Source organism: Chiroxiphia lanceolata, chromosome Z (genome assembly GCF_009829145.1).
Source record: "Chiroxiphia lanceolata isolate bChiLan1 chromosome Z, bChiLan1.pri, whole genome shotgun sequence".
NCBI classification, from domain to species: Eukaryota; Metazoa; Chordata; class Aves; order Passeriformes; family Pipridae; genus Chiroxiphia; species Chiroxiphia lanceolata.
Window position 1 is genome coordinate 55,890,713 of NC_045671.1, and position 12,081 is coordinate 55,902,793.

At 36.9% G+C, this 12,081-nt stretch overlaps 1 protein-coding gene across 1 annotated transcript in view; it reads left to right on the forward strand.

The window, feature by feature from the left end:
- Positions 1–12,081, forward strand: part of COMMD10 (COMM domain containing 10) — a 108,179-nt gene that overhangs the window by 17,810 nt on the left and 78,288 nt on the right. Inside the window, exon 5 of the mRNA XM_032676109.1 lies at positions 3,418–3,528. Coding sequence (XP_032532000.1) covers positions 3,418–3,528 — 111 coding nt within the window. The remainder of the gene's footprint in view (positions 1–3,417; positions 3,529–12,081) is intronic.

Genomic DNA, 12,081 nt, shown 5'->3' on the forward strand with positions numbered 1-12,081 from the left:
ACAACTGGTTTAGCAGGTATAACGCCTTATCTCTTCTACAGCTAGTACTGAGTGAGTGCTGGAAGGGGGAAGTGTGTAAGTTCTTCCATCTCAGTCCTGGGTGTCATGACATCCTCTTCGGAAGCCTGAGTGAAACAAAATGGACACAGGAACTGAGGATTTACAGGGGTTGTCAAAAACTTCTGTGTAACTTTGTTGCCATGAATCATTTGCCACGGGGTTCATGGAGCAGATCTGAAGCATTTTTGTACATGTTTACTACTATTGGTTTTATTTAGTATCTATAGTTTTTTCCTTGTTTTCCAGCTTGCACCTGTTGTTTTTCGTTTTCTAAACATAACCCTGAGGTTAAGTAAGTGCCAGAGATACCAGTGAGAAGTTACAGCACTAAATAGTACATTTCCCACAGTGCTTATTGTTGCAGTAACAAGGTAGCCAGCACATTTCTAAACTGCTGATAAGAAATTGTAAAAAGAAGCTAAAGGTCTATAGTAGCTAAAAACATGGCTTTGTTTTCATGCTAGTTATGGAGAAATACTTCTGCCCCTCCCCAGTAAATGCTTTTCAGTTAATATGTCACAGATTCTGGCACCATATAGTTTCTTCCATCATTCTGTTTTCACTTCTGTTATAAGACTTCTTGTAGAAAATAATTTTGTAGTCCTTTCATATTTGAAAAAAAATTGGCTCTAAAATGTATGCCACTTTGTGGCTAACAAATACTGTGCCTTGACACAAATGCCATGCAAAGACATGTCACCACTCTCAAAAGGTTAATTGACATTTCAGGCTGTTGAATGTCTTCTAAGTAAACATAACCATAACCAAATACGTGTGACATTTTTCTTTCAAGAAAATAGACCATTTTTAAGCCTTAGGCAGTATGTAATTTATTAATCAAAACTTGTCCTCATACAACTGTGTTTAAAACAGAAAAGAGACATGAATTGTACAGGAAAACAAGTAATTTTAAAGTAAAGCAATATAAAACAAGAGCTATGGCTGCTGTTCAGCTATAAACTCAGGCCGCTGTGCTGCCATGTAGATTGTATTTGTTCTGAGCCCTCTATGATGTTCTGGGATAGATGTGTATTAAAAGTGAAAAAGAAGACACAAATTTTTATTTATTTATTTTTGATGGTTTGTTCTTCATGCTACAACATTAAGAACATGCTACATAGAGTACACTATTTAACAACTTCAGAAAAGTCTTAGAAGTCAGACTTTCTGGGATATTTTTTTTGTCTCTAGTGGCATTGTTTTATAATGCAGAAAAAGCTGCTAACCTGTCTAAGGCTTGGTTTCCATACTGCTGTAATGAACTGTTGAAGCAGCTGATAGGAAGTCCTTTCTAAATAGAGGAGCACAGGGCTGGAACTTGAGAGACTGCAGGACTAAGAGCCTGAGCTTGCTTGCTGTCCCTGTGTTTGACCCTACTGCCCAGGTGTTCTATCAATAGGTGGTACTGTTCCTGGTTGCCTGCTTTGGGCTGCTCCCATCATAAGTCAGGACTTGAGTCCTTTTCTGTTGACTGTTACCAATTTCTTTAACTGAACTAAACTTTTTCTCTCGATAAAAAAACGAGAGTAAGGTAGTATCTTCATGCTCCTGAGAGAACCGGAGTTAATTTCTTTACTAAATTTTATTGAAGTTTGTGGAGAGAAAGATGTTTCTAGCTGTATCATTCTGGTATAATTATCTGGAAAATATTGACCAGCACAGGGGCTTAGCAGAGTTGTCCATTAGTGTCATTGACTTGAACATGTACACAGAATCTACTTTGTAGTGTTTTTTACTTTTGCGTGAGAAGGGCAATGTGCTGGTATTTTTACCAACCAAGATGTAATCAAGTTAGAGGAAATCAAAGCAGAATTATGATTAAAAATTCATCTGCTTTTATAATTTATAAAACTTTTCTTTAAAGCCTCTAATTCATAGGCTGTGGGCATACTGTTACTAAAGCTATGCCTACCACAAAATGAGCTAGACCAGACTTAACGCATCTTCACCAAGTCTCTTTGTGTTGTCTGCATGCTTTCATTGATTTGATTAAAATGTAAACTTACTTATTTTTATCACAGATTGAAGCCCTAATCGATTGCAGAGCAGCTGACATACTGCAGGCTGACCTGCTGAAGTTCTTCCTACTGTCCTGTTTCTGTACTTAAAGTCAGTCTGACACTGCCTCTTTCCCTTAACTTTGGCCTTGGCTAAACTCCATAGCCCTCTTGGACTGGCAGTGTCATGATAATTTTCCTTTTGTTTTGCTTAGTCATGTGGCTTTCAGTGTTTGTTACATAGTTATGATGACATAGTTATAGTATTGATGTAGCATACAAAGAAATGTAATATAACACACATTAATGTGTAAATGTAAATGGTATAGCTGCAATAAATTTTGGATGTTCTGTCTTGAAGCCGTGCCCATGGAAGATGTTTTTGCCACCCTTTGTTATCTTTCATCTAGAGATTACTGTCACTGTAGGATCCAGGGCAGGTATTGCTGTTCACAGTACAGGGCCTTTGGCATGGCTTTATTCTGTTAGTGATTTTATCTGGACTGGTGTGAGATTAACTGAGATGTGCCACATTTCTGCTTTTACCAAGTCAGCCACAATATTTACTAGTGGATGGGAGACTCTAGATTAAAAAGAACTTGTGTGTACATTATCTTTCCAGATGGTAAATCTTTGTATTTTCACTTCTCTTTACTCAGGAAGGCCAGATAGGCCATTTAGTGAAAGTCTTGTAGTTCTGTTCTTGTGTGCTCCATTTATGTGTGAGGTATATCTTGATAATGTTTGAATATAATTTTTTATTGATGATTAAAAAGCAATTTAAAATGTGGTTTTCTATAACTTTCTATTAAAAATTCTGTTGCTCACATGCTTAGCTGGTTTTTGGCATTTCAGCAGTAGTGATTCAAAAAGCAGAACAGAATTATTTTTGTCATTAACATCTGTATATGGTACAACACACATGAGTAGATTTGTTGATTAAGAAATTACCATTTTTAACTGGTTTACTATTTATTGGTTATTTTTTTCTTTTTCCTAAAAGAAAAATAAATATGAAACTAAATTAAATCTGCAACTTCTCTGATAAACTTCCACAAGGGGAGGAAACGACCTTATTCTGGATCCTTAGTTGTGTTCTATGAATTGGTTCCATCAGATCTGAGGCATAGGAGAGTGCTTTATATCGAGTAGTCATAGGCAGTTTGAATGGTAACTTTGACAAGAAAGAAGCAAATCTGTCTTGGAGCCCAGGAGAATCTGTGGAATATGCATAGTATACAAGTACTTAACATTTGTAAAGCCTGACACAGTGTTCACTGACACATACCACTGGCAGTGTTGCAAATTGACTTCAGTGCTTCTGTGCCATTTGATTGTAGTCTAAATTTTTGTTTTATAGCTTGAGACAATTGGATGGCAGCTTAATCTTCAAATGGCAGAGTCCAAGCAAGCAAAGCTGAAGTCTCCTCAAGCTGTGCTAGAGCTGGGAGTGAGCAATGAAGATTCAAAGGTAAGAAATACCTTGGACAGAGGTGGAATGAGTTGTGGTGATGGCTTTATGTTAAAGTTCTGAAGCATCTGTTGGAACTCTTGATTGTTATTAGTTTTGCTGATGTTTTCAGTTTTACATTTCATGAAGGTTATAGTAAACACTTGAAATTGTGAAGTACTGGTATAATAGCATACATATTCAGCAGACTGAGAGCCATGTTACCAGCACCTTGGGCTGTAACAGGAGAAATACCATGGAATATGGTTATTTTAGGTCTTTACAATATCTTTGTAGATAATTTATTTTTATCACATAGCATGTGATTGGTACTTCTTGCTTTTAATACCTAGCAGCTTGCAGCCTTCTGCCATGTGTGTAGTTATGTAAGACATTACTCATCACTTGCAACCTTTCTGTGCTAATTATGTATTATATGAATGATTACTTTGTATGTGAGGCCACAGAAGGCCAGTATTTGGTGGTTTTAAGGTAGAGTCTTAAGTTCAAGAATTTTAGCAGCTGGAGGTGTTTCAGTGCCAAACTCTTTAATAATTTTTTATTCACAAAGTTGGTTTCATTTGTTAGCCAGAATGTTTCAAATTAGACACGGTTTGCTTTTAACCGTATCTTGCTAATGGAAATTGGAGTCTTTTCTTCCGTAGTGTCTGTCAGAATGCTTATCTATGGAAAATTCAGCACAAGAAGTTTGAGGGGAGAAATCAGAACTCAGTTCTGCTTTCCGATTTGTGGTGAAATAGAAGGAGAATACACAGCTTATGTTTGTGCTTCTCAACAAGACTTGCAACAGTTGTATTTTTTTTCAGCATTTGCAATCTGTATTTTTGAAATGTGCATACAGGAACCAGACAAAGTTTACGCCCAAGCTGCATTGGGCAGCATCGCATACAGATTCGGTTCTTGTGGCAGAACAATTAAAAAAAATAAAAAGGAAAAAATGTCACTTTTATATGACACAGAAAGTTCTTCTGTTTCCTGTACAAGAAGAATTCAGAAAGTGGATTTTTTTGATTGTTTCTTCTCTTTTTCTCTTTGTGGGTATGTTTAGATTTCAAGATCGGAATTACTTTGCAATAATTACAAGCCTGGAATAGATTTGTGACTGGCATTTAGGTAGAACGGTGCAATAAGAAAACAGTATAGACACTAAAATTTAAAAATCTGATGTGAAGATAACTACAGGGTTTTTTCTGAATAATTATATCCTAGTAAATAAGATTGACTAATATCTATTTATATACTAACAGAAGTGTGGGAACATAATTTTTCTGTTGTACATTGCATCTTCATGATCTCTTGGTGCGCTAAGTATTGTTACCTGAAAATCATCACTGCTAGGTACTTTTTTTTTCTCCTCAAAATTATGGTGTACCTTTTGCACAGAGATGTGATGTGAATTTAATTTATATGTTCTTAATGGCTGTCTTAATTTGTTGCTTTTTTTTTTTCATAACTCATGGACATAATGAAGTTATCTTAGGAAAGACAAAAAATGCTGTTACAGAGGAGCTTTTGTGGGCTGGCTCATTAGGGGGCAGTAGTGCTCTTTATCACGCTGGTTCTTTGCCTTTTTGAGATAATAATCAATTCTGAAGTCAGTCGTTGTGGGAAGTGTTAAGTGTTTACATTTCTAATCTGTATATGACAATAGAAGTTTCTCTTGCTCATCTACAAAACTAAAGCCTATTAATAAAAAAACATACTGAGCACGGTAAATGAAATCAGCCATTATTTTCACTTTTACTAACTAAATTTAATTATGCATTAATGTTTACTACAACTCACACCACTTAAAGAACATTTAAATGGCTCTTATTCAGAAGCTGACATTTAAAATTAGTATTTAAATTATCTTTCCAGGAGATGTAATCAGAAAATCTTTGGCTATATGGATATTATTTGTACTTTGTGAAATAAAAAGAAATCTGCTATATGCTAAATAAATATTTATAGAGTATATTTTGTCAGCTTAGATGAAATGCAGAGTCCCAGAGGTATAAGTCCATCGAAGCTCAGAAATAAGGTGTTCTTTGGTTCTTTTAGGTGATTCAAGCTGCTAGTGACATTTGCATTACCCAGAGAATATGCTGCTTGTGGCTAAGTAATAATTATGATCAGATCCCATGATTTTTGAGTTTTGCTGGTTTTTGTCACAGATTTGATGTTTGCTTATACTCAGACCTTGAATTATGCTGGAGTTAGCTTCGTGTGGGGGTGGATCGGGTGGGCTGCCAGACCCTGCCTTACAGCCCAACTTGTCCTGTGATCGAGGCTGCTTTGCAGCTTGCTTGCTTCTGATGTTTTGTATGAGGAAGAGAAAAAAGGAGCTTTCAATAAAAAATCCAATTAACAGTGGTTTCTTACAATGATTCATAATTTGAAATGTTTAATTGCACTTCTAATTCCGAGGGAAGTGAAATGTCTGTGAACTGGGCGCACAAACAAGCTGGTATAATAGGAAACATATTTTTAAACTGCAAAGTCCTTTTGCTTCTGTTATGACATTTTGATGAGTTTAGGTGACATTTAGAATTAATGTCTGCTGTGTATGAGGTTTGTTTTTAATAATATAATTTGGTTTCAGATTTTTGGACTGTTGATTTGCAACACAACAATCTGGAGATTTTGAACAAACTATCATTATTTTTATGGTTATAGGGTCAATTAACTAGTAGAGGGAGCAGAAATTAATAATCCTGATAATCTGTGCTGCTAATTATGATTTTGATTCGCAAACAAAGACTGTTCACAAAAAGTACTGTGTTTATTTAATATCTGTTTTCTTCAGTAATTCCTTTGATAGCTATCTACATAGACACACATTCTCATATTCCTTCCCACTGTTAATAGCAGTAATTCCTTAGATCACCTAGTCCAGACCTTTTTAAACAACTGTGATAATTTTGTATAACCATAGGAGCCATATAAATGAATAAATAAATTTTAGTAAAGAGGGTAGAAAAGGTCAGAGGGCTTCAGAAATGTCGCATCATTGGCGCTGAATATCTTCACAGCGGAATGTGAGGAGCAGGAGTGTGCTCTTGGAGAGTTGCTGCTGTACCTCATCATTGGGAGGATCCAGTAAGGCACATTACTATATGAGATATTTATTATTGCGTATTTTCACATGCATAGTAACCATTTATGCTTGAAAATCATTAGGATAAATAAATTATTCTTGCCAAGTATTGTCTTTTGATGGTTTTCCAATTTTTTTCTGTAAATTCATTCTATAGATTTCATTCGATTCACTTATCTAATTGCAGTGGAACAAGCTCCACAGAGAAGTGGTCACAGCACTAAGCCTGTCAGAGCTCATGAAGGTTTGGACAACACTCTCAGGCACATGGTGTTTTTCTTGGGGCTTCTTCAAGCTCAGGATATTCTGTGATTCTATGGAAATCAAAATGGGGTCTGATTACATATGTAACTGAGGTAGTACACATTCATCATTCTACAGAGTAAATAGAAGTCTGGAAATCTGAAATTATTATCTTTCACTTGTTAAAATAACAGGACATGGTTTTCTTTTTTTTCCTCCTAGTTTTTATAGACTTTCTATAAATTTCTGGACTGTGAACAAAATCTAAGCCTTTTTGCTCTGTTTACTTCAATAAGTATGCAATTCTGCTTTTTAGGTTTGCCATTGTGATTACTTTTCTCATCTTTAACATCATAGCAAAGTAGATGAGAAACAAGTCTTCTAGCAGAGATAGATCTTAATTCAGGCTGTAGATTCTGTTCGGCCTGTATGCCATGCAGGCAGGACCTGCACTTGGATTGGTATATAAGGAAATACAGTGGTGCTTCCCCTTCCACCTCAGTTTAGCCCTTTGTTTCTCTTTGAAAAGAATTTGTGTTTGTTGAGTGGGATAACAAAGAGAGTTGGTGGATGCTAGTGATATGATCCCACTTCTGGGAGGTAGGAGGTGGCAGAAATGAGCATGTACTTCTTTCATTTGCCTTCTCAGTCCTCAGCTTTTGGGATGATGCATTTAGTTGCCTTGAGAGTAATTTGTATCTGTAGGGCCTTGGAAAAAAAGTACACTTAACAGTAATGATGCTGAAAGAACTGTGATGAAGTCCAAGCAACCGTGAATTATGTCTCACGTTCCTCAGCTACCTCTTAACCACTCTCTTTTCTGATGAGGACATCACCCTTTTCTTTCTCAGAACACAAATAAGCTTGGTTGTACACCTATGAACTGAGTTTAGTTTTCTCATCAAGCTTATTTCTAAGTCTCTAGCAATTGCAAAAGAAAAGTAGGACAGGCCTTAGATGAATGCAAAATGTTTAAGGATGAGATTGAGAGAAGTCCTATTTGGAGGACTTAATAGGAGGCCTGGATAGCATCAAGCATCAGAGACCTGACTCAAGGTTTTTCTGTACTTCTGAATAAGCAAGGTTCCTGCTTTTGACAAGGCACATCATGAAATTAGTTTTGTTGTGAGAATTAAAATCTCATAACTGCTGCTGCTAAGAAAGCAGAAACTTCCCTAAGAGCAGGTTTCAGAATATTGAGAAAGCTCATCATATTTGTAGGAGCTGTAGTAAGAATGTATAATCTTGAATGTGTGGAACAACTCAGAAAAATGAGCCTGAAATTTATAACTTGCTTACAGCAGTCACATTGCTACAGAAAGATGACAGAAATTTAATTGCTCTGCCATGAGAGCCAGAAATTCTGGACTTACAGTGCACAGCAATTCTTGCATTAGACTGTTTGGTTTTGATCTATCATAGCTATTACCTCTGATTAAATCCATTTAATTAGAGGAAAAAATGAAGCTGCAGTCCAGAATTTTTAAGATGCTGAGAGGGCTTTTTTTGTTCTCTTACCAACGTAGAAAGGGATCGCAGAGTAACCCATGTTCTGTAAGCTGTGAGTAGTTTGACATTTTACTTAGGAACCATTTACCAGATGGCGTGTCTCCAGGAGTATGCACTCACCTCTGGCAATTCTGCTGCAGGGTGTACTTAATTATCTGACTCCATTTGTGATTTTACATTATTTAATTATCCAGCTTATAGTGAGGATCTTTTTACAGTGTACTTACATTTCACCTGGCTATATGCTCAGTTTATGAATACAGTCTATATCACATAAATTTACAAACCCTGTAACTGGTTACAGCCTCTGCATATGCTCTGTTCCTACAGAAACATTCTTAGGACTTTGTGTTTTTGTGTCATGGAACTAAAGAAGAAAATGGTCCTAGTTGACTGTGTTCAGTTGGTTGCAGCCTTGGGCTACTTTAGCTTACAGTTAGTAATGAAACTCTTGTACGGGAGTAAACTGAATTGTCTCTAATGTGTGACTGTACCATTGTCAGTCCAAATAAACAGCAGAACAGAAGCTGAAATACTTAACTTTCAAGTTTAAACTTGGTGACCCATTTCACTGCTAGGCAGAGTTAAACTTTAAAGCCTCGAGGGAATTTGAAAAACAGAAAGATCTGGTGAGTTTTTCTCATTTAATGCAGTTGTTCATGCCATATTTTTTCTTAGAAAATTTGTTTCCTGTTCACCTGAAGCTGGTTTTATAGGCCAGGTCCTTCAGTCTTTTCAGAGAAAGAAAACACATTCATGGGATTCATTGCAAATTCTCATAACTGTGCAGCTATAATTGTACAGTGCCATGAGTACTCTTGTGAGTATGAAGTTTAACAAGGGTGAGATTCAACTTCAGAATGAGCACCTGACAGTATTTTACTTTCAGACTTCCTTTGTAAAGCTTTCAAGAGTAGGGCTAACCACAGAAACCAAAAATGAACTTTTTGAAACGTTTGCACACAGTGTCTTTTTTGTAATACTAAAAAGTGAGGACATTGCATGTGAAGCTGCTTAATTTGGGTTAAAAAATTACAGAATCTATTTAATGTGCAGCCCAAAAGAGAGAAACTGATTCAAGTCAGAGAAATACATCTTGCCAGAGTCAGGTCCCACAGCTTATTTTGGGACCATTTCAGGGCTGTGCATGCTGCACCCAGTCACATTTCCTTCCCTCCCCATTTTCTTTATCCACAATGTGTCATGTGTCTTGTGGAAAGACATGTGCATACCTTTTCTTTCTAACAGTGTCAACACTTTTATCAGAAGAGGCTGTTTTAGGGGTGAAAGAGTTGCAAGGAGCAGCTGCCAGACCAATTCACATACCTTGCTTTTGGCTCATGTACCTTTAGAAAACATTATGGTGAGAAGAATCGTATCCAATTACTCTGTTGGTTCATAACTTGCCAGCAGTTCTGTATTGCTTAGACTATTACAAACTAATTACGTGTTTAATGTGACAAGCATGTCACCAGGTGTGCTCATAGTGCAGGAGTCCGCACTTTTTCATTTGCATTCAGTTCACATTTGTGTTCATCATTATGATTCTCCCCTGTTCTCTACTTTTCCTTTGTCAGTTCTTTAAATTCACTGTTTTGTGACTTTGGGTACAAAATGGTACTGTCAAGGAAAAGTAATCTTCTTATGATTAGGAGTTTCCAACCAAGCATCTTTGTGGATTAATAGCATGGTTTTGAATTAAAAGCAATGGGATTGTCCACATTACAGAATTACTGGACTTGTTTTCCTGGTACTTTTGCTAATTTTTTTGTCAGTTTGCAAGTAATGTCATTGCCAGATCTGACTTACTGGAGAAGTAGAATGTGTGTTCTTAAAAGAGTAGAAAGTTAGCATCTCCCACATCACTAACATCTGTCCTGCTTGAGGCAATAAATACACAGTACATGCTGTCAAACAATATCAGCATTGAACATTTGACATTGTACAGGTGTCTAACAGTGCTGTGACATCCTTTCTAGTCCCTCCTCAGGTGGAAGAAGGTAGGTCATCACCTCAATTATATGCAGAGGAGGCAGTTTTCACTCATCCTGTTTCCTGTTGTTTACAAATGACAGGAGTCTGGTATCTGGAACTGTGTGATATCTCAATTTGTGCCATTTGGTTTTGTCTGAGTATTTAGCAAACTTTAAAAGCTGCTATGACAAGTGACCTTTTTTACTGGTTAAAATACATGAAATATGACCTCTTTCACAGGAAAACCACAACCCACAGCATGGCCTCTGAGCAAATCTTGTTCAGTATGATGGTATAAAATCACTACTAGTGAAATAACAAATTCATATTTCTAGGGCTGTGTGCTCACTGGCAAGGCAGTAATAGAAAGAAATTTCAAGGGGAAAAGGAAAAAACCCTTTTTTCCTTATCAAGACAGATTCTGTTACTAAAAATACATTTTGAAGCTTTGGAATAATGAGAGGGCAGTACAAAACCCAGAAGAGAACCAAAGCTAATGAAAATGCTTGTCTCTCTTTTTCAGTAATGCCTGATTTGAGGCTTTTTGGATTTCTTCTCGTGCATACAGTCAGGCAGCAGAGTTTTAAGAATGCTAAAAATGCTAGATTATTTCTCTATCCTCCTTTGGAATGTCTACAGAAACAAGGAGCTGGGAGATGCTTATGCTTGGGAATAAGTTATGTTATGAGTCTGGAAATTCTACAGCAAAACAAGTTGCCAAGGGCCAGATTTGTAGGCAGCTCTGGTTGGTGTATATTTCTTTGATTAGGTACTTCAGTACTTAAGGGTGCACTTGTCTCCTTCATGAGTTGGAGAAACGTATTGTAAGGTTGGAAAAGACCTTCAAGATCATTGAGTCCAACTTTTAACACTACTGTGTTCAGCACTGAACCATATCCCTAAGTGCCACATCCACATGCTGTTTGAATGCCTCCGGGGATGACGATTCCACCATTTCCCTGGGCAGCCTATTCCAGTGCCTGAGCACCCTTTCAGTAAAGAAATTTTGTCTGATATCTAATCTAAACCACAGTGTCAGCATAAGAGAACCGCAGGCTTAAGATTTCTGGAGAAGGAATGACCTCTATGAGGCTACCTGCTCGTGACTTAGGTGTGCTGTCATACTTGGTAGTCCTGGAGGGTTTGCAGCCTGGACCTGAGTATAGGATTCAGTAACTGTACAGAGGAGTTCAAATTCGTGTTGTCTTTACTCCTCTATTCAGAATCCTAAATAAAGGAATTTCAAAATCTAACCATACACACTTGAAAACAAATACCTCTCTTTGTTCAAGAAGAAGTGCATGAATATTACGAACACTGCCTGAAAATACCTGAAGTCATTACTAGAAAGGAAGTGCCTTTTAGTAGGAAATCTTAAGAATGCTCATGAGGAGAAGGTTCATTTGAAGGTGCAGTTTAGAGGCAGGAAGGAAGTTATCTGTAGATTCATGGAAAATCCTTGTTACAGCAGAGAAACAAAATTCCTGAGCTGGCTTTTTTCTTGTTGTCATTTCAAGATCACTTTGCCTCTTCATGTTCCCATTCCTTCTTCCTTTCTTTCATGTCATCTTCATAGGAACAGGTATATTGTACTTCTATCAAAGGAATTCAAGATTCCAAAATATCTTTGAAATTCCTCAAAAATCAGAGTTGCCACTGAAGTGGGACAGAATTCCTGAGGATACTGCTATGTCTAAGAAGTTCTGATGCAAGCTTTCAAGTGCTGCTACTATAACTAGCAACTTCTT